A 25,336-nucleotide genomic window follows, 5' to 3' on the forward strand; every position below is an offset into this window, starting at 1 on the left:
CCTGGGACTGGCAACTCTCACAGGAGAGCAGGCTGTACTGTGCCAGCCCACCCTAAGAGAACGGATCCTGGCAGAGAGGAAATGTGGAGCTAATGTTTGCTTGTTACACATACACACACTCACACATATACACACACTCTCTCACACACATACACACACATGCACGCACTTGCACACACATATACACACATGCAACACAGATACACACATACACACATGCACACACATACATACACACATACACATATACACACATGCACACATATACACATACATACACACACTCACACATGCACATACATACACACATGCACACATGCATGCACACATATACACACATACACATGGGCACATACACTCACACATACAAATACACATACACACATGGATACACATACACACACGGACATGCACACACATATACACATACACACTCATGCATATACACACATACACACACTCACACATACACACACATACACACACATATACACACATATACACACACTCAGACGTGCACACACATACACACTCACACATACACGCACATGCACACACATATACACACACATACACATACTCACACGTGCACACACATGCACACTCACACACACATACACACACACACGCATGCACACGCACAATGGTTGAACACTATGATCCTGCTCAGCTCCTGGGACAGCTCCCCTGGCAGCAGGCTGCCCTCCTTAACTCTTAGGTCACTATCTGTCTTCACACAGCTTCAGAACACAGCTTCCGAATTCCATCAAGGTTTAGATGCCATCTCTGTGCCTCTGTTCCAGTTCAATTCTCGGGGAACCTGGAGAGAATGACTGGCTACCCTGACTTGGCCTCCTTGTTCCCCACCCCCACCCTGAATATCCCAACATCCAATGGGTTTTGTTCAACCTGCTGTGGTCAAATCTCTGACCTCATTTTTCAAATCCAGTGGCCGGAGCTGTCCTAGTCCCACCCTTACCAAGGGTGAGGTGACTCAGCCATCCACCTATTGACCTCACTAGCTTCCCATCCTGCAACGGACCCACAAACTTCAGAGGATGCGCACCCCCTCCCCACAAACTGGCCTTACTCCCGTGGACCAGCTTGGCTCCTCTTTGGATGTCATCCTCTTTGGATGAGTCAGCCGTAGTTTACGTCTCGACAGATGTGGGTAACTGATGAGAATGCTGTTGATGTGTCTGATCTCCGTTTACCAACCCTATGTCTGTACTTGGTGTCTAATGGGCATCTCCAAAACCACCTGCCCCAAACAGACAATCTCCTCCTCCCCCACCCTTTCTGTGCTTTCTCTATCCAATCGCTGATGCCCGGCAAAGGCCTGCTCTCCTGTGGTCCCCCTTGGCCTCACTGAATAACAAGACAAGTCGGTGACTTTCCAAACTTTTACCCATGAAGAAACCTGGGCGATTAGGGACCTGCCTTGTCAGACTGCAAGTCAGTTAGTCTGTGCCAGCACCTTGAAACTTTCACTGCCCTCCCCATAATGAGTGAACAGAACCTTGACGTCATCTCCCCGACTTCTTGATTTTTGGGAACTCTGGACCACCTTCTGCTCCACCAAATTCTAAGATCCTCTTCTGCTGATTCAAGTCTATGACTGTACCCATTTTACAGGCGAGTAAACTGAGGCACGGAACCCTGACTGGCCCACGGTCGCATCAAAAGTAAAGCGACAGCTCTTTGACTTCACCCAATATTCGTAGAGGGAGATGATACCCACTGGAGGACTCAGGCTGGTGCCTTGGAACTGAAACCCACACCACCCTGCTCAGACGAAGCCAACAGACACTCCAGTGATTAAAGTGATCGTCCCTTTTCTAAGCCACGCCAGCCCTGAGGCCTCCACAGCCCCCTTTCCATCCCCCCCATACCATGGAATCACTGTAGAAAGAACGCTCTGTGGAGAAGCTGAGGTAGCTGGATTTCTGTCTTGGTTACTCTGTCCGGCTGGGAGTACCTCAGACCCACTAAGCCCCAGCTGTCTGAACTGTAAAGGGTGGGATGTGACACCTGCCTTCAGGGTATGGCTGAAGGCTCCGGAAAAAGACCAGGGCCCCGCAGCCAGTGCTAGACTCAGAACCCCAGGGGTGAGACCTGGATTTGAGGGATGAGTTGAATACCCAGGGCAGGTCCAAAGCCTCCACAGGGCCAGGCTGGCCAGGCTGAGGCCGCCCACCATAGGGCTTGCAGGCAGCTCACAAAGGAACAATAACAGGAAACTATCCCAAGGGGAAGTGGGCCAGGGCCAGTTGGAAAACCTGCCTCCCTCCCAGGCTGGGTGTGGCTCCCCTCTCCCCTCCTGAGGCAATCAGCGGAGCTCTACACAAAGCTCAGCCCTGGACAGACTGTCTGAGGAGTGGAGGAGAGTCTTCGGCTCACAGACGCGGTAAGTGAGGCTCCCAAAGCTCCCTCTTCTCCTGTCCCGTTGAGCCCAAACGAGGAGGGTCCTGACTTGGACGTGTGGAGGATCAGCACGGTAGGACCTCCCAGGGGACAACAGCCTGAGTCTCCTCTGGGACCAGAGTAGGGCTAAGGGGTGTAAAACTCTTAGTGTGCAAGAACACACATGGATCTCAGAGCCAGGCGGGAGAACGACTCGGCAGTCTTACAAGTCAGTGAGACTCCACTGGTGACCTGAAGCTTCTATGGATAATAGGTTCAAAGAGGACAGGATTCCCAGTGTCACCCAGCACGCTAGGGCAGAGGGCTGGCCTGTGCCCTGGAATTGAGTGGGATCTGCTTTGTGCGGAGTGGACAAACAATAGCTCTGCCCTTCCCTGTCTACCAAGAGTAGTTCTGCCCTCTGCCCAAAGGACAGAGTTAAAGGGATAGATTTGCCAAGATCTGACTTGTCCCCTCTCGTCCCTACCCACAACCCTCAAGGGACGGGTAGGATTTGGAGGGCTGAAAGGGCCTCTCGTTCCCTCTGTCGGTGTCTCTCACTTTTAAGATGGGCATTCTGAGATTCAGCTCTGGGCACTTGGGGGTACCGTTTATGAAATCTCTTCCCTCATCTCCCGCAGACTCACGGGGCCGATTTATGTTTTGGTGGCGTCAGGCAAGAAGGCAGCCTGCCGTTTCTCCCCTAATACCAGATACTCAGGGCCTAGAGCCCAAGAGTCCCTGTGGCCGTGCAGCTCAGCAAAGTCGCTGAAAAGCCCTGAAGACAAGGACCTCTGAACCAAAAGCCAGGCTTAGAGACAGTGGCCCTCGGCACTGATCCAGCCTCCTCATTTCCGTGTAGCCTTGGGAAGGTTACCTAAGATCTCCAAACCTTCATCAGGAGAGGCCATTTTGGGGTGCAATCCCAGCCACAATCTGTGGGGAGCAGTGGAGATGATCCATTCAGAAAAATAATCCAGAGCCATGGCTACTAGGTTTGCTATCCTGTCCCAAGCAGGAAGATAGAGTCCCTCTGTACCCAGAGAGAGCAGCTGAGTTTGGAAACAAGTCGGGATGAAGATTTGAAGCTAGAGCTCGTCCCCCACAGCCCAGGCTCATTTCTGGCACCTGTGGTTACCCAGGGTCTCTGGCTTCTAGAACTTAAAGTAGAGGAAACATCTTCAAAGTCTGAGCGTGTAGTTTTCACCCTTGACTCTGGAAATGGCTCATAGCGACAGGCAGATTGCCTGGGAATCATGTGTGGATTTACCCACTGCCCCAGAGCAGAAGGTGCCTGTGAATCCTATAATGACTGAGAATCTCAAAGCACAGGCACAATCCCCCTTCTCACCTCCTATCAGGGGGTGGTACCCAGCGTATGAAAGGAATAGCTGAGGCCTTATACTGAGTTACCCACATCGCAAGCTTCTTCAGGCATCTGTGCTTGTTACTAACCCCTGGAGGGAAGAGGTAGGCAGGCAAGGCTCCAAGAGCAGGTGACAGGGACACGCAGAACAAGGCCACAAGGAGGATATGGCAGGCGGGTGAGCTCCAGGCTCTTCAGAGCAGGGCATGGGGGCTGAGTAGTAGGAAGGTTTGTGACAGCCTAGAACAATTAACTGTCCTCAGTTGGGCCAAGGGAGTCACAAAACTCTCTGCATCTTCCCTGAGCCCAGTCATCTATGGCCTGAAGAGTACCGGGTGACTCTAAGGGGCCTGGGAGCAGCTGAGCCTTAGGGGAGCCCTGCCAACCCTAACTTTCAGAGCTAGGAGCTGGGAGACATTCCCAATACCCTGAAGGGGTTAATCTGCCCACCCTGTAGTCTCAGCTCAACCATTGTGCAGCCAAACAAGGGCCGGACATGGGGCAGGAAGCCAGAAGGGCCACACTTATTTTCTCCCAAAGTTAGATGACTCAGAGTCGCACGGTTACCTCAGAGATTGCAGACGGGAGCCAGCATCCCCGCAAAAACTCAAGCCCGTGGCCCAGTTGGCTTTCCTCACCTCCTTTGTACCCCTCAGTTGACATGAATAATTCTCACGTGACTGATGGGACCTCTGAGGTCCAGAGAGGCTAAACAGACAGTCTGAAGTCACATAAAGTGGAAGGGGGATGGGAGAGAGAGCATTGCCTTCTGACCCCATAGCCATACCCCATCCTGTAGTTCAGAGACCCTCAGATGACTTAGACCACAGTAAAGTAGCCTGCAGAAGGACAAACCAGGAGCCAAGGGGACCCAGGCACTGCCCTCACAGACTGGTTCTACTGCTATTGGGAAAATACAAAAAGCCCATCATAACGCTGATCTAAGCAGGCATTGAGAGGAGAAACTACAGAGCGCTTCTTGAAGGAAGAGTAGGAGCTTGGAATTCTGGGAAAACTAGCCCAGCTCGCAGGAACTCAGCCTCCCCTCGCTCTGTGTCAGGGGATGGTTACTTATTGATTTATTTATTTGGTTTTTTTCAAGACAGGGTTTCTCTGTAGCTTTGAGCCCATCTTGGAACTAGCTCTTATAGATCAGGTTGGCCTCAAACTCACAGAGATCTGCCTATCTCTGCCTCTCAACTGCTGGAATTAAAGGTATGCGCCACCATGCCAGGCTGGTTCTTAAGACCGCACCTCCACCCCACATCCTGGCCTGCAGATACACAGGCTGGTAGGGAGAAATGGGGCTCAGGGGTGGACAATGGTGAACAACATTATCCCTGAGGAGAACAGGGGACCGGGAGATGAGCCTAAGGCAACACCAGGAAATGAGATCAGGTATGAGGCAGCCAACGGATGGCACAGCGCTAGACTAGAGAGGACAGGCAGAGGTCAAGCAAGACATCTGAACACTTGTGCTGGGCTTCGCCTCTTTGAGTCCTCCTGTCCAGGGATGCAGCTTTTGCTGTCTTTACTACAGATGCAGCTGCCGAAGCCCAGATGCAGCAAAACTCAGACCCAAGACCACAAACCCCATGAGCAGCAGGACAGGTTCAAACAGACAAAAACATACGACCCTGATGCCCAGCCATCAGGACTTTTGCTCCAAGGCCAAAGTCAGGAAACTCAGAGAAGGCTGAAAGCCTCCCCAGGGTAGAAGTCCTCTGCCTGATGCTTGAGCCTCTCTGTACGAGTCAGAGCTATGGCTTTATGAAACTAAAGGACAAAGGAGGATTTAGTAGTAAATTAAGAATAGAGAGCTTAGGAATGCCCTAGTTCTCAAAGACTCAGCATTAATCAGTTTCAAATTGCAAACAAGATCTGGCCCTACTGGAAATCTTTATCTTGAAAGTTGTGTTAAATATTCAGAGGAATGAAAACGGTGATTGACTAGTGATGTCTGGCACGGGTGTGGGAAGAGGTGAGCAGCAACAGCCTGTGAGCTCTAGTGTGGCAGCCATGCCCGAAGAGGCTCACCGCAAAAGGGTATGTGCGTTCTCTTTGGGAACCTGTATGAAAGATGATCTCATTGTCCTAAAGAATCAAATTGTATGGGTGCTAGCAATGTGACAGCTGTTAGAGGGGATTTGGGGGAAGAAGCAGGAACTTTTTTCAGTTAAACTACAGGTTGTGTTTGCTCTGACCACCCATGATGCTGGGTGCAAATATATACATGTTGGTTTTTAAATCAGAAGCAGAATGGGAGACTGAGCCCCAGGGAGATTCCACAGAGTTAGACCCAGAGTGTTTCTGGACAGAGGATGCTCAGGCTAAGAAGCAGAGATCGGGCTGGGAGCTGGTTGCAATCCAAAGACTGCGTGGAGGAGGTGGGCTGGGGCTGTATTCGCCCAGAGAACAAAGTTAAGTAAGACCCGGGATAGGACAAGCAGTACGCATTCTAAAAGAAGCCTTCAGGATGCCTTGTGGCTGAAAGGGGTAGGAGGGTGGAAGATAGAAGAAGAGTTGGCGAGGCTGGCAGGGGACACGTTCTGCTAACTGGCTCAGGAGCTCAAAGAAGAACTTAGACAGGGGAGACTCGGAAGGGAGCCAAGCCACAAGCCAAGCCAGGGGACATTCCCAGGGAACCAGCAGGTCTGGGACCTCTAGGAACAGGTCTCAGGACCAAACTGTGCCACAAAGGAGGACTATGCCCCAAGAGGCCAGTGCATAGCTGATTGGTGCCGCCCTCCCATCCTCCCAAGGTCCACACTGACAAACCCCAGTTGTAAACATGAGTCCTCGAGAAAGCAATATAGAAATCGCTGGAGAAGGGTGTGTGCGCGCGCATGTGCTTTGAGATTCCACTCTGTGCTAGCTGAGGTTCAAGTGTGGGGTAGGCAGGCAAGAACTGCCCATGGCCACACACAGAGCTCAGGATCCAAAGCCACTGAACACAGGCACACCCCCTACATGTTCTGAGCCATCTCCGCCCACCGCCCTGCCCCTCATCCCTGACCCAGGCCTCCAGGCTGGAGGCCACAGTCTGTAGGGGGCTGGGGTGGGGCTGAGCATTCCAGCCTCAGAGGTTCTCCCTGGGGCTCCTCCGCTTAGCTGCCAGATCCAGCCCCTGTCCTCACGGAAGGCCATAGGCCAGATAGAGGAGAAGGCCTGTACAGGAATTCCCTTTGTAGAGTGGCTGTGGGAACAAGCCTGTGTGCAGGGCCATTGGGGACTTAGACAGGATCCTTGAAGGATATGAAGCTCCAAAGAGAGAAAGAGAGGAGTGGGGAGAAGAGAGGGGGGAGAGTCAGTCAGTCAGTCAGTCAGTTAATTAATTAGTTAATTTGCCTCACCCCCAGAACCCTCCAGGATAGTGAACAGCTTCCCAAAGCCAGAACCTTGCAGCTAGAATCTGCGAAGGCTGAAGCGAGGCTCCGACTGGATGCCTGTGGCCAGGGAAGAGCAAACCCAAGACACTGGCCTTATGCCCCGCTGAGGGGCTCTAGCTGGAGCCAAATTTCCTACATCTGTTCAGCTACAAAGCCAGAGTCTAGTCCCAGGGAGCCCAATGTCACTCCGGGTCCTCCACAGCCCCTCTTCAGCTGCACCCGAATGTCCTTCTGCCTGTCTCTGCAGAACTCGGGCTGAGTCCATCTCGCAGCCCCTTTGAGGCCACGTCCTAGGGACAGATGGACTATAAACAAAGGGAAAGAAGGGGCTCCCCCTGATCTCCCACAGCAGATGAACGAGAAAAAGGGGGGCTCCCTCCTGGGACTCTAGCTGCATGCCTGTTCTGGCCTCAACCCCCTTCTCAAACCCTTCCCTCCCAGCACACTTCTCATGTTTGTGTATGGTGTGGTTTGAGTCCACCTTCTCACGGGTCCACAGACACAGGGCCTATACAGGGTAGGGGCTAGCATGGGAGTGACTGTGTAACCTCTACTCTCTGGGCTTCCTGAGGAAAGTGGTGTAGTGTGACCTGGATGGGAAGGAGCATCAAGCCGGTGGGAATAGGAGGTCCTAGAGTTAAGGTCTCATAGCTAGGACTGTGCTTGGAGTCTCAAAGGAACCCAGAGCACAGCAGACAGAGCCATTTGGATGCCCAGACATCTAGGCCTTCAGAGCTTCCTCTAGATCCCCAGACTCTGGTTTGGTTATCTTGTCTCTGACATCTTGAACCATGGTCACTCTAGATGTAGACTCCAAGAGCCTCCATAGTTGAGTTCAGCCATCCTCGGGTTCTCAGAGACTCGATTGTTGCCTGTCCTGGGCTCTGGGTGTGCTCTACGCTGGCGCATTCTCTGTCTTCTAATTTGGGATCTTCTTAGTCTGACGGAAGGTACAGCAGGCACTGTCTTCCTTTTGGAATTTATCTGACCCCAGAGTGAGGCATCATCGCAGCTCCTGGACGGCAAGGAGTATGGGCAACTCCTGCATGTCCCACACCCCCAGCTGAGCCACTGGGCACTTCCTGACCCCTGGCCATTGTGTTCACACACATTTCCAGCTGCTCATCTGGGATGCTCAGCCCAGTCCTCAATCTCCAGATCTCATTGGTACCCTGATCCCAACCAAAGACAGCTTAAGCCTTTCTGAAGCTGGTAAGAAGGGCTGAGAGATGAGACTCTCCCGGGCGAAAGCAAGGGGCATAAAGAGAGTCTCACCTGGGCTAAACCTTCAGGAGATTTTGTTCCCGATGAGACCACATTCATCCTAGCTCCCATGCCTGGACAGAAGGCGGGGGGACATGGCTGTCCTACAAAACCCTTCCCCTCTGCTAAATTTCTAACGCTAAAGACGATAGACTCAAATAAGTGTGGCTCCTGGACTCCGGACCCCTGGGTCCCTCTGAGACCATATGAAAGTCAAAACTTAGAAGAAGGCCGATTGTGCACTGGGAAGTCTCTAGACTTTGATTTCCTCATGTGCAAAATGAGAATGAGCACGTCTGTGTCCTGGACGTGCTGGGGGGAGTGTAAAACTTAAAGGAAGAGGTAGGTCTCTCTGAAAGCCAAGCACTGAAAACTGCTATCGTGATAAGCGCTGCTGGAGATAGAGGTGATTTGAGAAGGGCTATTCCAGCCTGAGCTTCCATGGAGCCTTCCCTTCCTCGTTTGCAAAGGGGACTATTGATAATTGCCTTAAAGGATTGGGACAAGGTTTAAATCAGATAACATGCTCAAGGAGGCCAGATCATTCCATTCCCCAGGCTCCAGCTTTGGGAAGGAAACATCCGTACAATATCCCACCTCCCAAGTGCCCAGACTCCATGGCCCTGCCTCCTCACCAATGCCTGACTGACAAAGAGCGCTGAATGAGCAGACCTCTCTGTCCCCTAATGTAAGGGACGCCAACGAGCAGAGACCATTCCTTCTAGAGAACTTAAGGGTGAACTTGTGGGCCAGCGGCTTTTTATTCAAGAACTCATAGCAAGGCCTCTGCTGGATACAGAGTAGAAGGTCAGCTGAGAGCTCTAGGTGACCCACCAACAAGCTACTGTCCCGTGTGAGTCAGTGAACTCTGCTTCATGGAAGTCCAATATAATAACATCTTCATATAGCCGGTGGCTGTTGTCAACCCTCAGAACCCTTTACTCATCCCAACAGGTCCTAGGAAAGAAACTATGTTTTCTCAATGTGTCATACAAAGTCCCCACAGGGAACTCAGTGTCCAATATAGGCTCTATAAAGGCACTGCCAGCAAGTGGGGTGGGGGTGGGGGAGCACAGGGGCCACACTGTATGCAGAAGCACCCAGAGACCAGCAATGGAGGGAACCTGAAGGGGCAAAAGGGAAGAGCCATGCAGAGCCCAGAGACAAAAATCCCACAGATGCTGCCCAGTGGGAGCTGGGATGATGGAGAATGCGACCACATAGGGACGGGGAAGGAATGGACTAATTACTTCTCTCCTCCCGTAACCAGAGCACCCACTGGACACCTCTTGCCAAGAGGCCAAGGCCAAGGCTAGGAGTTCTTCCCAGGGGAAACTATGGCCCAGAACAGTGGTTGTTGAGGGCAGGGAGGGGATCTAAGAGACAGCATGAGCCACACAAACTCTCAGAAAATGATTAGGTCGGGCATTATTGCTACTGCTCTTTTGAGACCAGATCTTGCTATGCAGCTCAGACTGGTCTCAAGTTTCTGGCAGTCATTCCAGTTCTGCCTCCCGAGTCCTGGGATTATAGGCATGTGCCACTTAAGGAGTGTGTGTTCAGGAACAAGCTCGATAAGCAGGCTATGATCCTCCGATGACAGTGACAAGCTACCCCCAAATCTGAGGGCTTAAAGCCACATGTGTCTATTTATGTATCGCTTTGTGGTTCTGAAAGCCAGGGATCTGAAATGGAGATCAGAGGGCTGAAGTCAGAGTTGTGACCCCTCTCCATGCCTTGAAAGGGACTTCTGCTGATTCTATTTGTCTCCCATAGCTGGTAGTGTCTCAGCGCCTCAGGCGAGTCTTACTGTATCTGTCTGTGGACTCCAGGCCTCCACATATTCGAGACAAGTGCCCCATTTTTAAACCACATTCTGAGCCCTCTCTTTACATTTTGTTTCATTTCACTTTATTTTTGAGACAAGGTCTCATGTGTCCTAGGCCGGCCTCTGGCTTTCTATGCGACTGAGGGTGACCTTTGAACTTGTGATCCTCCACCTTCCAAACGCTGGGATTATGGGCATGTGCCACCCTACCTCATTTGCAGGGTGCTGGAGATAAAACCCAGACTCTGTGCCTACTGGGGCAACAGTCTACCAACTGACCTACATCCTTATTTGTGACACAGGATCTCCCTAGGCTGCCCAGGCTGACCTTGAACTCATCCTGCAGACAGACCTTGATCTTAAAACCCTCCTGCAACAGCCACCAAAGCAGCTGGGATTACAGGCTTGTTCCACCAGACCTAACTACATCTTACTTTTGAATCTGACTCTCCTGTCTCTATCTTCAAAAGACCCTGGAATTATCCTGGGTAGTCCAGGGTCAACTCCCCATCCCGAGCCTCAAGCAAGATCCTCCGTTTCAGCATGTCTGCCCAGAGTCCCTTTGGCCATGTAAGGTAACATTTCAGGTGCATAGGACATGGGTATTTGGAGGACTTCATCCACCTACCACACCGACAGAGCTGCTCTCCGGTGCCTTAGCCCTTGTTGCTCATCTCCTACCCAGGGCACATCACTGGTTCCTCAGGCATGGTAACTGCTCTTCTAAATCTGGGCTTCATTCCTGTTGATGCTGCGTCCTGAAATCCTCTTTCTCCCCTGGCCATCTTAGAACTGACACTCAGGCACGGCCTTAAATAATTTTCTCTAAGGTCTGGGAGTGTAGTTCAGTGGTACACCCCAGTGCCTCAAAACAGAAGAAGGGCATCTCTGAAAGAGCTCCCATAGCCTCTGAGAGCCACTTCCTCCTCAGAGCTGCATCTCCCAAAGGGATTCCCACTGCCTTATCTTCCTGTTGGCCCCAGTGTGGCCAAGAGCTCCAGAGCAGCAGTGATCCATGGCCTGGGAGAGTCCAGCATCCAGGAGGAGCTCAGCCGCAGCAGCGCAGAGTTAAGGCTCTCGCCCTCGGCTTACCCCAGGCCGGAGAACTCTTCCCCTCCTTCTCTGTTTCACTTCCTGCTATATGACTCTTCCATTTCCTAGTCACTTCTTACTTGAGGGGAACAGAAAACCCCAGGCCTGGCAGTTCTTCCCCGGCAAGAGAAGGAAATGACTCACATAGCCATGCCTGCAAGGCAGAGGCAGAGGGTCACACTGCCACCCTCCTGAGTCAGGACCAGAATCCTGGCAGGACTTCTTCCCCCGCTACCTTCCTCCACCCCTTTGTCTATTGCCCGCCTCTTACTCCAAGGGCCCCCAGAATGTTCTAGGCAGACCCCTTTGTTGATGGTTGAAGAAGTCGAGATCTAGGGAGGGAGAGCCTCCCCGAGGCACATAGCGCCTGCTTTCGGGGCCCCATTCTGGGACACTGGAGTCCACTTCCTTCTAGCAGAGACTTGGAGGAGTTGAGGGGCAGGAAGCATGGGTGTTAAGGTCGGCACAGACAGCCCAGGCCTCGCTGAGGCCAGCCCGGCGCCAATGGTCCAGAGAAGATGTTACTAGAGTTTACGAACCTCCTGTGATGTGCAGGGTCCACCCCTTCCCTTAACAGCAGGGGAAGGCCACGCCTCCCAGCTCCCTGAAGGCTCTCAGCTCTCTCCAGACACACACTTTCTTTCCTCATACTCTCCGACGAACTGCAGGTCAGTGACATTGGGACCCGGGATGGGTGGCAGGGGAGGTCAGGGTTGAGAAGCCATGGTGATGGCCACGGACATGGCCTCCACCACCAAGAAGTTGCCATTCTTGAAACTTAAAAGAGAGGCAGCAATTGATCTCTGGGTGACCCACCTTCCGAGTCTACAGGTGGCCTTTCGTAGTGCACAGCGCACAGGTGCTGGGGGCCCTCGCTTAAGGGGTCCCTGTGTGGTTTGAAATTCTTCTATCTCTATCACAGAATTCCATATATATATATATATATATATATATATATATATATATATATATATCCGCAACTCTGTTTTCTACTGAATCCACAAGCTATGAAGCCAGCCTGTGTACACAGTCTCCCAACTCCCACCCCAGCCAACCTCTAAAGTGAGCTCTAGAGCGAGGGGCTAAACCCCAGATGAAGATGTCTGGGATTGATTTCCCAGGAGCCTACTGAAGGCAGCATCTATGCTAGAGGGGCTTTCAGGCTGGAATGAGCTGGAGGGATGTTTGCAGGAGCCTTTCACGCTACCCCCCAGAGCAGCTGGTGGGGCACAGAAGGCGTCAGGAAAGAACTGGAATTTGGGGCCACACAGATTCAGTCCAAGTCTTGGCTCTGATCCTTACCATCTGGGTGATTTGGGGAGGCTACTAAGTGTCTCTGTGTCACAGTTCGGTTGTAAAATGAGGGTCACAATGACACCAACCTTGGAAATTGGAAGGAAGATTAAATGAGATAGTGTGTCTAAAGCTCTCGGAGCAGAGCCAGGCAAACAGTGCACTCTCAATGAAGGTGACTGATTGTGGTCGGTGTCTGGGCTCACACTCGGCTGCACCACTTAATCAAAGGCAAAGTTGACCTGTCTGTGCCTTGATTCCCTCATCTGTAAAATGGCAGTAATCCGAGTGTCCCCATGGTGCTTTGGGAGCATGAGCGCCAGTATTCCAGGTGTCCCTCCCCAGCCTCCTGGAGGGTCTCATTCCCCTGTGCCCACTTTCATGCCAGCCTATGTGGGTATGAGGGGAAATCATTTGGGGGCTTGCCTTTGCTATTTAGTCCAGAGTCTGGCTCAGCTGAGCGACAGATAAAGGAGAGGGAGGCAAAGAAACTTTGGTTCCTAGAGTGAGTCGCTCACACCCTGGGGCAGTGGCCACTGTACCCTGATGTTATCTATCCTCTTTCCCCAGATCAGTTCCTCCTGGAAGGATGCAGAGGCTAACAGAGCTGGCTGCTGCTTTGGGCACCTTCTTGGGCCTGCTGGCAGTGGCAGCAATGGCAGGCCCTAACCTTCCCCAGCTGGACACCCCCAACAGGCTGCCTGTCCTCCAGCGCCAGAAGAGAGACTGGATTTGGAATCAAATGCATATAGATGAAGAGAAAAATATCTCACTGCCCCACTATGTGGGAAAGGTAAGCCTTGGGCTCCAGGGTGCTGGAAGTTATCAGCAACTGGACCATAGTCATGGCCTTTGGAGCAAAGATGGTGATGAAGTCAGGAGTGGTTGTCACGGAAAGGTGACAACAGCAAAGACAGGTATGGAGGAGGTGGCAACCATAATGGTAATAATGGTGAAGCCATGAGGATACTTCTGATAGGAAAGAGGAAGGTGATAGTAATGGTGGTGATAGTGATGGTCATGGTGGTGGTGGTGAGAGTGATGATGGTGGTGGTGGTGATGGTGATGATGGTGGTGGTGATGGTGGTGGTGGTGATGGTGGTGGTGGTGATGGTGATGATGGTGATGATGGTGGTGATGATGGTGATGATGGTGGTGGTGGTGGTGACAGTGATGATGGTGGTGCTTGTAGTGGCAGTGGTGATGATGGTGGTGGTTGTGATGGTGACGATGGTGGTGGTTGTAATGGTGACGATGGTGGTGGTGGTGGTGTTGATAGTGATGGTGGTGGTGGTGGTCGTCGTGGTGGTGGTGTTGATGGTGATGGTGCTGATGATGGTGGTGGTGATGGTGGTAGTGGTGATGGTGGTGGAGGTGGTGGTGATAATGGTGGTCGTGGTGGTGGTGGTGACGGTGGTCGTGGTGGCAGTGGTGACGATGGTGTGGTGGTGGTGATGGTGGTGGCAGTGTGGTGGTAGTAGAGGTAATAGTAATAGTAAAGGCGAGGAAGTTATTGACTGTGTTGGTGATGGTGACGGCAATGGTGATGGTGACAATGGAGAAGATGTTTTTCATAGAAATAATAATTGTGGAGGTAATGTCAGCGATAAAAACAGAAGAGATAATAAAGATAATGATGGTGAGACGGTAATGGTAATCGTCATGGTAACAGTGAAGGGGAAAGTGAGGGAGTTAATGCTGCTGCTGGTGGTAATGGTGGTAGCAGGGATGACGGTGAGTAAAGGTGGTGGCGGCAGCGGTAAGGATAGACATCGTGGTTACAGTAAAAGGGAAGGTGAGGGAGGCTGTGGTGGCAGCCATGATGATATCATACGGCGACCATAGCCGTGATAGCAAAGCGGAAGGTGAGGAAGTTAATGGTGGTAGGAATAGTGGTAATGGTGGTGGCGGTGGTGGCGGTAATAATGAACATCGTGGTGATAGAGGAGGAGAAGGTAATGGAAGGAGTGGCTTTGATGACCATGATCTGAATGAGGAGCTGATAGAGTTTAAGATTCGGATCTTCAGAAGTCTCCCAAGGTCTGCTAAATTTGTTGTCAGCCTGAGGTGCTACGGGGTGTAGGGCCTAGTGGGAGGTCGGTAGCAGTGTGCCCTCAAAGGTGATATTGGGGCTCCAATCCCCCACTGCACGTGCTCTGCTTCCCAGATGCCATGAGGTGAACAAATTGGCTCTGCCGTGGGTTTTCCGCCATGTTGCTCTCCCTTTCCACAGGCTCAACACTAACACCGCACTGCCTTTTGAAACGAAAGGTGTGCTCTTAGTTGTGAGCCTTCAAAGTGGATTAAAAATAATAATCCAAATACTTTACAACAGGGTGATAGGAAAGGGGCCTTTAGGGCATCCCAGGAAACAGCAAGATGCCGCCCATCTCAGGTCCAAAGACTAGCTTGAGCTGAGAGATCCAGAGCACCCTCCACTCCCAGGACTGACTATGAAGTCATTTCCCTGGGATTGGGATGCTCCTCTTACCGCCCTCCCACCCCGTGTTTAACCCATTAGGCAGAGGCCACTGTGCTCATGATCTGAGATGGCCTGTCTATTTTTGGAGCCAGTGCTGTACCTTGGTATCACTCTCATTAGTTGGTGTGTGGGTATACAGATGAAACAGTTGTGGAGTCAGAGAGGCTTCTACAGAAATTTTGAAGGAAAGCCTGGAAAGTCAGATAGCATGGTAAGCTTGGAGTCTGTGAAGGTATCCCCCAAGAAGACAGTCTATGAATTCGGGAGAATGAAGGTGAATCTCTAATAGAGATCCCAGATCGTGAGATATGCCTGCAATGCAGAAGGAGAGCCAGGTCAAAGGAGAAGCTATGGAGGCTGCAAAGAGATAGACACAGGGGACAGACTGCCCAAGCCCTTCGGATCTCACATCATAACGCCTTGTGCCCTAGATGCTAGAAATGAAGCTAGAAGATTCGATTTTTTTTTTCCATGCTAGGTTTCTATCATTCTCGAGTCAAATTCTTCCCTTTTTTTTTTCTTAGTTTATTTTATATGTTCTGTGATAAAATATCCTGGCAAAAGCAACGTCAGGGAGGAAAGGTTTATTCTGGCTCGCAGTTCAAGGATGCAGTCCATCATGGAGGGGAAGTCCAGGCAGCGGGAGGCTAAAGCAGCTGGTTGTATCACATTCACAATCAAGAACTGAGCAATGGATGCTTATTCCGCTCACTTTCTCTTCTGTATACAGTCCTGGACCTCTGCCCAGGGACTGTACCAGTCACAATGGGCGAGCAGTCCCCTATCAGTTAAAAACAAGAAAATCCCTCAAAGGCAAGTCTAAAGGCTCTCCTGACATGGACAGTCCCTAGCAAGTGAGTTTGTCTCATGAGGGATTGTAGATCCAGATAGGTTGGTAATAAACACATCACACTTTCTCCCTTGTGAGACAGGAATGTTTGTCCTGTAGAATTGTGTCTTGGAGTATGTAGCATGGCTTTTCTTTTACAAAGGCTCAGAAGCTTCCTTGAGTCTCAGAAGACACTCTTGTGAACAGCGCAGGAACTGCAACTACTGCAGGGACACTTGCAGTTGGGTTGGATCTACAGTGTTTTGAGACAAACACGAACCCTGGGTAGTGGGAGCCAGGATGCTATCATTCAGTGCTGGTGAGATGATTCAACAGATGAGGGGGCTTCTGTACGAGTCTGACAACTTGAGCTCAAAGGTGGCAGGAGAGGACGCACATGTACACATCTATCCTACCGTACTTGCGCAAAAAAAAAATTGCTTGTTTTATTTGCTTGTTTATGGCCCAGAAAGATGACTCAACGAGCAAAGGCACTCACCGTCAAGTCTGACCACCTGAACTCAGTCCCCAGAACCCACGGGGTAGAATGAGAGACAGAAACAGCTCTCACAATTACATCTAAGGTTGATGCATGGGCACATATGTGCTTACACACACACACACACACATGCTAATTTATTAATTAAAACACAGTGTTATAGTTTAGCTCATGTGCCAAAGGTTGTGGCCCCAGTGAGGATGGTGAAATATTTCAAAGAGAAACCTAGGAGAAGAAAGTTAGGTTGCTAGGGATATTCCTTAGAAGGAGATAGGGGCACCCTGGCCTCTCTTCTCTCCCTTTTCTTCCTAAATGTCATTGGTGAACCAACTCTCCTGCCACATACTTCTCCAGAATAGGCGCAGCGTCTACACAACCCCTAGTGGTGGCAGTGGTCATGGGTGGGGTCACTGCGGCAGTGGCTATGACAATTGTTTTACTTTCACATTTCTTTCTCCTTTTCTTCTTTTCCTTTATTCCTCTCTCATACAATACATCTTGACGACACCCTCCTCTCCCCACCCTCTCTTCCCCAGATGCACTGTTCCTCCATTGCCCTCCCAGGGATATCAACCAAACATGGCATAACAAGACGCAATTCTCTGGGCATCCACCTTCATATCAAGGCCAGATGAGGCAACTCAGGAGGAGAATGTGGGTCCCTCAAGCAGACAAATAGTCAGACACGCCTCACTCCTACTGTTAGGAGCTCCACAAGAACAGCAAGCTACACAAGCGCAGCATGTATGCAGAGGGTCTGGTGCAGATCCATGCAGGTCCTGTGATTGCTGCTTCAGTCTCTGGGAGCCGCTGGGAGCCCCTGGGAGCCCTGCTTAGTTGTTTCTGTGAACCTTGTTCTCCTTTGGTGCCCTCCATCCTCTGTCTTCTATAGACCTCCCTCTCCATCTTCCATGGGGTTCCCTGAGCTCCGCCTAGTATTTGGCTGTGGGTCTCTGTATTATATGCTCCCATCAGCTGATGGATGATGCTTCTCTGCTGTCTATCAGGTTAAGCCCTGAACTATGAGTATAACAGAATATCATTAGGAATTATTTCATTGGTTTTTTTTATTTATTGTCTTTATTTATTTATTTTGTCAATCTTGTTTGACAAGATTGTTTACCCCAGGTCTCTGAGCTGTCCAGTTTCCAGGCAGTGTGTCAGGCATGGGCTCCCTCTTGAGGCTTGGGCCTCAATTTGACCAGTCATTCATTGCTTGGCCACTCCTACAAGCTCTGGGTCACCACTGCCTCAGTGCATCTTGCAGGCAGGACAGGTTTGGGGTCATAGGTTTTGTGGCTGTGTTAGTGTAAACGTCCCACCACTGGGAGACTAGCCTGGTTACAAAACATGGCCAGTTCAGGTTCGGTATCCTTCATAACTAGGAGTCCTTGCTAGGGTCACCCTCATAGCTTCCAGGAAATTTCCACTGCCCTGGGTTTCCACGCCCATCTCTCACAGTACGCTATTTCTCCATCCTTCCCTCGCCACACCAATCCCTCCTGTTCCTATACTCACAGGCGTGGGTCCCCACACACTTGCCCCCAGTCCACACACCAAATCATCCTATTTCCCCTTCCCAGAGAGATCCATGCGTCCCCCATCGACCTCCTCTTTATCTAACTTCGCAGGGCCAGTGGGTTGTAGTGTGAGTATCCTTTCCTTAACACACCCCACGAGGAGCATCTCAAAGGAGAAAGGATTTGCTTTGGCTCACAGAATAAGCAGGGATACAGTTCGTCACATCAGGGAAGTCGTGTGGCTCAAGTGTGAGGAAGACATCTACAATGTGTTCTCAAGTCAGGAAGCAGAAAAGGACAGGATGGAGGGACCCACTGTAAAACCTCAAGGGCCATCCTGGTGATCCACTTCCTCCAGCAAGGAAATTCCTAAAGATTTTACAGTCTTCTAAACCAGTGCTATCAGCTGAGAAGTAAGGGTCCAAATCCATGAGCCTATGGAAGTCACTTCATTTTCAAGCCGCACTATTAGTGAAGGGAATGAGGGGAGATGAGAGCTGTCCTGTTTAATGTGCTACTGCTGTGAAGAGACACCATGACCATGGCAACTCTAATAAAAGAAAACCTTTGATTGGGGCTTACCGTTCCCGCCACTATTGCCATGGCGGGAAGCATGGCAGCATACAGGCAAACATGGCGCTGGAAAGGTAGCTGAGAGTTCTACATCTAGATCTACAGACAGGGGAGAGAGAGAGAGAGAGAGAGAGAGAGACTGGGCCTAGCTTGACAATCTGAAACCCCAAAGACGACCCTAATGACATACTTCCTATAAGAGGCCACAGCTACTCCAAGAATGCCACACTTCCTAAAGTTGTTCTAAGTATTCAGATAGATGAGCCTCTGGGGGCCGTTCCTATTCAAACCACCGCAAGAGTGGAGGCCATTACAGAGATGGCAGTGGTCATGTTGATTCAGTGGTCGAGGTGGATGTGACGATTGGTAAGGGAGCAGGGGGTAGAGGTGGTGGTTGTGGTAATGGTGACGGTGATGGCAACAGTGAAGGAGGTGAGGAAGGTGGTAACAGTGGTGGTTATGGAAATGTGGTGATAGTGATGGCAGTGGGTAGCCCGGATGAAGGAGAGAAAATGAGAGCAATGACAGCTATGGTGAGGGATGTATCTGTAGTAGAAGCAGCAGTGAGCGCGGCTCACTTTCTCTCACATGTTTCCCTGCAGAGTAGAAATCAGTAAGAAGGACACCCTGTGCCAAGGCTGAGGAGATCAGCCTGTCCTGAGGGTTCGGAGCTAAGGGAACAATCAACTAAAAAGCTGCGTTCAATGTTCCCACTTGAGCAACCAGGAAAGGTCTTGAGCCACTGTCTACAAAGTCACACAGGTGACAATGCTGATCACCTAGGTCATGGTTTGCCAACCCTGGTCTTGGGTTCTGAGTCTCCTCAAAAAAAAAACAAAACCTTTCCATCAAGCATAGTTGTATAAACTTGCAATCCCAGCATTCAGGAGGCCAAAGCAGAAAGATCAAGGGTTGAAGACTAGCCTGAACTAATCCCCTGTGATGAGATGTTTGACCCAGGACTATCCTCTGGGGAGGCCAGTGTCAAGGCCTGTAACTTCACTGTCCCACACAAGCTCACCCTCCGAGAGACTGAAGACAATCTAAATGAGTGACAGCTGTCCTCATAATGTCAAATTGTCATAGATATCAGACTCACCCACTTGGATTCAAATGATTGACCCTCATTGTGGGATTTCACGAACATTGAGACGTCAATGCTTTAAGCATTTTAAGAGGTGTCTGTGAGAAGAAAGCTCTGCCATGAAATCTCACCACGTCATCCTCTTTGAATCCACACACCAGCTCTGAGACGGACCAAACAAATGCACTGGAGGGAGAATAAAGAGCTCCACGTCCTAGACTGAGTGCTAGGAAAACAGCCCTGGGCAAAACAGTGCTCACCACTCTCATGGATAGTAGGGCTGTACAAATATCTGCCTACAGACCGAATATGGCCCTCTGCCTGGTCTTATAAATAAAGTTTTATTGGAACACAGTCACATTAATTAATTTACTAATTGTCCATGGCTGCTTTCATGTTATAGGGCAACATGGAGTAGCTGTGACCAAGACTATACAATCCAAAGAGCCAAAACTGTTTTCTCTCTGGCTTTTTACAGAACTCACTTAACCACCCTCTATCTGGGTCTAGAGCAGGTCACTCTCTCCCCCCTCTATGCCTAAAGAACTTTTATGCAACAGGTTATAAAGATATATAAAATAGGAATACAAATCAAGCATTTACTGATAATAAATCATAAAGAAATTAATTTTTAGACAATTCTTTGCTATACATATAACTTTATGAGGTATTTAAAAATTGCATAATAATATTAATGCTGAATATTTAATCCTCTAGTCATAAAGCATATTAGATTTGGTGTTTTTCAGAACAGATGTGTGGTCTGTTGTCTCTCTATCTGTCTGTAACAGGGTCTCACTTTTAGCCCAGACTGGACTGGAACTCACTATGTAGATCAGGATGGCCTGAACCTCACAGACTTTTGCCTGCTTTTATCTCTGGAGGGCTGGTGTTAAAGGCGTGAGCTACCCTGGCTCAATATTTTGATTCTATAATAGTCAGTGTAAGAACACTGCTTTGCATAAAAACATAGCACAAAAAGGCAGAAGTATGTTTAGTACCATTTTGGAAATTCTGTTCGAATTCAAAGATAAAATTAATTTAACTACTTTTTAACAAAACTCAAGCCAACAGCTCAAAAAGAAATTTTAAAATCAATGATTCTGACACAACCTAATTAAGATACACACGAATATGACTCTCACAAGCTGAGGCGTGGCGGCAGGAAGTGTTCATCTATTTTACAAGGCCTGGTGACACACACTCTTATTCCCAGTGCTCAGGAGGCAGAAGGAAGTGAATCTCTGTGAGTTCGGTGCAACCTGGTCTACATAATGAGGTCCAGGACAGCCATGGCTACACTTTGAGACCATGTCTCAAAGATAAAATGAAAATAATTTATTTTGTAAGAATATATACCCATATATAGATGATAGGAAACTCCTATTTATACACACAAACACACACACACACACATATATAATCATATCATATAAGGATATAAAAGTCTCCTTTTATCGTTGTTTCTGTAAGAGCAAAAGACTTTGTGTCATAGTGTAACCTGTAACTACTGTGGCCTGTACAGTAGTCTCAAATCTAAGCCAAGCGCCCCAGGTGTCACACATGGTGTTGTGTGACAAATGACGTGTGCAGTGCACAATGCCCGGTGCACAAAGTGTGTGTTGAGAACCAAGGCAGCGGTGAATTTCATGACGCAGCACAGGCAAGCGCCGCTAGAAAAGCCATCACGCGCTGGATGGAGGATTACTCTTTGGTCATTGTGCCTCAAGAAGTCATTCAGCGTTGCCGGTTTTCCCCACCTCCCACGTTTAGGCATAAGACCTCACGGGGAGTTGAAGACCGCGGTTTAAAAAACTGAGATATAGAGAAACAGCATGTATCAGACAAAGAACCCCATAAACGATGGGGATAGGGGTGTTCTGGCAGGAGAGAGACAGACCAAAGAGGACCTTTTGACGTGAGGCACAAGTCTGGACAGGGCACCAGAATTGCCTCCCTGACTCCAGCTAAAGGAAATAGGTGGAGTCATATAGGAAGTCTCTGCTAACGGCTCCACCCACAGCAGCTGACTGGGCACCTGGCTGGTCAGGCTTCCAAGAATAGCTTCTTTTTCCCCGCCGGGTGATGTAAGTACTGCCACCTGACCAGAAGGAAAGACGCACGCACGTCGAGAATTACACAGCGAGCCCTGTGTCATTGAGGGAAATGCCATAACCCAATTATGACTTTCCCAATGGGATAACTGGCCATGAATCACCCTCCAAGGAGAATGGCCAGTGCTGAGTGGAGTCTGCAGGATGACACAGGAAAGGCTATCAGAAGGTGGAGGCCAATGCCAAACAGCACAAGGCTGGGGGACATGGGGTGCTGATGGTCTGTGTCTTGTGATGACGGAACTAACTTGGTACCCAATACAGGGATAGAGGAGCAGAGGAACCACATGTGATCTCCACCCTCATTAAGACAAGAGTCTAGAGGAGACACAAACACAGGACCCCAACAGTCCTCCTGTGACTCTGAAGACACAATCTGAAGGAAGTGTGTGTTTATGGAGGTCAGAGTCTGGAGCTTGGCTTTGTAAACCTTGATGAACAATGGAAGCCAGCTGGGAGCAGCCTGCCCGGGCTGGGCAGCCATTGGCATTGTTCCATCCAAACACAATGATATTAGAAAGGGGGGAGGAGCAAAATCCATAACCCCAGTTCAGCGGTGAGAAAAACAGAGAAATGCAAATGGAAGGGTGTCCATTGAGACACCTGACCGGCACACCTCCAAACTGTCGAGGTCATCAAAATCAATAAAATTCTCAGAGACAGTCACAACCAAAATAAGCTGTGAAAACGTGGTAACAAAATGCTGTGTGGTGTCCTGAAAGGCATCTTGGGGTGACTGGGGGGAGCGGGTGGAAGGAGAGTGGTGGACGGACATAGATATTAGGTAAAAACAAGGGGATTTGTATGAGCTATCTATGTTATCAATCAATAATGCTTCTCCTGTTTTGGCTCCCTTTGTAACAAGGGCGCACACTAATGTAAGATGTGGTGCTGAGGAGAAGGGGAGCAGGTGCCCATGAACTCCGGGTACTGGTGTCTCGTTTTCTTTAAGAAGAGTTGTAAAAACTGATGTCTATTTAAACAAAATGGGTCAAGCATGGGGGTGCAGGCTATAATTCCGGTGCTCTGGAGACCGAGGCAAGAAGATGGGAGAGGTCAGTGCCAGCCTGGGTTATATAGCCAGGAAGAGAGGAGGGAGGAAGGAAAGGAGGGAGGGAGGGAGGAAAGAAGGGAGGGAGGGAGGAAGGAAGGAAGGAAGGAAGGAAGGAAGGAAGGAAGGAAGGAAGGAAGGAAGGAAGGAAGGAAGGAAGGAAGGAAGGAAGGAAGGAAGATGGGGGAAGAGAGGGAAAGGAGTAAAATATAGTTTGGAGAGAAGGGCACCCATGAAATCTAAACTGTTCTAGTCCGTTTCCAAGTTGATTTGTTTCTACTCAGCTCCTTCGCGAAGATCCACAGGTTCCCATTAAGACCAGTGTCTCGGCTTAACCTGGACCCTGCCTGAGGTGTCAAGCTGTCCCTCTCCTTCTTCCCCTACTGTCCCCACATGCCACAGGTTACAGAGCTGGAACACGGCTCTTTGCCCCTGTCTAGCTGTTCATTATCTGTCCTGCTCATTGGGCCCACCTGGGCCCTGCACACCTCTGTCCCTGCTCCAGGATCTCTGCTAGTCCTCGCTCCAGTGCCTGCTCGAGGGAAGGGGTCATCCCTCTGTGCCACTACCCTTTCACCTTCCAGGATCGTCTCTGGGCTCCACCATCTGGCTTCACGGCCTTCCACCCAGCTGTCACCCCCACACTAAGTGCTCCAATTATTGAACAACTGCTGAGCCCTAGAGCTCATGGGATTGGTTCACACCCTTCTGGAATCTCCTTCTCCCCTGAGGCTAACGTTCTTGACCTCCTGGCCACTCTCCTTCTCCTCCCACCTTAACAGATCTTCACTGGACACCTGCACACAAAGGCTTTGCTCCATCTGCCTCCCAAGCACTGCCCTCCGGAGATGTCAGGCCCCCACTGTAAGCCCCAGTTCTGAGAGCCTGTGAGATCTATGGGTTCCATAGTACGCCAGATACTCGAGATACCTTGTGGGAGTCCAAGTTCTGTTTTTTTTTTTGCAAGTGGAATTCTAGTTTTTGTCATTCTAGCCTTCTAGAAAAGTACTATTTTGAGCTCATGAAATATTCTAATTTAATAGATTATAATATCTATATCCTCTCTCCTCATAGCCTCTCGTTGTGAAACTGGACTACCCAGCACTCGAACTCTCTAATATCTTTTGACTTGCGTGTCTATCATTCACAATCACTGTCATTCACCTCAGTACTGTCCAGAGCAAGGGGCTGGACACACACTGGCTTCTCTTAAGCTACCAATAGCATGTGCTATCCAGAAACTGTCTCCGTGGTCTCAGAGCACAGGACACCCTGAGGTAAACAAAGCTCACCGGGGTTCTGTTCTGCAGATTAGACACTGTAAATCGCCAAGAAAAGAATATTTCACGCATCATATTCCAGAAGCAAATTTCCTGGGACCAATACTTGTCGTGTTGATAAATGTCTGACAACTGGCTTTGCAGGAAAAGCGCGGATGTGTAGAACTCACCAATTTCTGTAGTGTAAATACGCAGCCTTCCAACTGATGATGTGCACCCCTGCAGGCAGAGTTTGTACAAGAGGCACAAGGCCATTCACCATTTAGTATTGCCTCGATGCTCACACAGAAGACACAGGAACCTCAAGGATGTGGTTGCATGCAGAAACACAATTAGAAACACGAATTCTGAGTATCTGCAATCTTTGCTTCTAATGTGTCTTCACTAGTTACATCTCTGTTGCTGTCACAAAAGCAACTTCTGGAATGGAGGACTTCCCTGGGCTCGTGGTTTGAAGGCACAGCCCCTCGTGGCAAGGGGTGGGGGCAGCAGCACCCACAATCCGGAAGCAGAGATGGATGCAGCTGCTTCACTTACTGTCACGTTTTTATACAGTTCAGTACCCTAGTCCATGGGGTGATGGCACCCACATTCATGTGGACCTTCCTATATCTGTTAATGCTCTCTAGAAAAGCCATGGCAGACACGTCTCCTAGGTTGACAAGCCATGCATAACAATGATTTATTTCGTTGTATGTTCAGATAATTCGATTGTTAATATGGTCACATTTAATAGCCAGATCACAAATATTCCCCAATCCTAGCCAAGTCTTCAAAGCCATATTGCTATCAGCCAGCTCCACTATTTCAATGGCATGTATCCCGTTTTTTGCATGTTTCCTGGCACTCACTTCCAAATGATTGGCTCTACTCATTAGTGCAAATCAACCTTAGAAATTCAATTAGCTCCATTTGACAGATGAGGTAGTCACAATCTTTGTCATCTAAGGAGTAAGGAAAACCTTTATTCTCCACTGGCAAGTGCCTTGCTGGGCTCCGGGCATCATCCTAGGCATTGTGCACAGCTAAGAAACGCTAAACACTGTTTGCTGTAACCTGGTGAAGAAGAGCTCACTGGTGACCAGTCAGAAGTTCTTGTCTAAAACCTCATCGTCACAGTTAGAATCCCTTCTCAGCACTACGCACATGTGTGCACATACATGCACACATGCATTACAGACATCCCCACGCGCATGCACACACACACAAACACCCACAATCGTGTGTGCACACACAAGTGCAGGCAGCCATACTTCCCATTCCCAACTCC

At 49.8% G+C, this 25,336-nt stretch overlaps 1 protein-coding gene across 1 annotated transcript in view; it reads left to right on the forward strand.

Annotated features, from left to right (window-relative positions):
• The first annotated feature begins 2,249 nt into the window (after positions 1–2,249).
• Positions 2,250–25,336, forward strand: part of Cdh5 (cadherin 5) — a 40,502-nt gene continuing 17,415 nt past the window's right edge. The window contains exons 1-2 of the mRNA XM_048431466.3: positions 2,250–2,407; positions 13,205–13,427. Of these exons, the coding sequence (XP_048287423.3) occupies positions 13,224–13,427 (204 nt within the window). The 5' untranslated portion in view covers positions 2,250–2,407; positions 13,205–13,223. The remainder of the gene's footprint in view (positions 2,408–13,204; positions 13,428–25,336) is intronic.

The sequence above is a fragment of the Myodes glareolus genome, chromosome 22 (assembly GCF_982192425.1).
Source record: "Myodes glareolus chromosome 22, mMyoGla1.1, whole genome shotgun sequence".
NCBI classification, from domain to species: Eukaryota; Metazoa; Chordata; class Mammalia; order Rodentia; family Cricetidae; genus Myodes; species Myodes glareolus.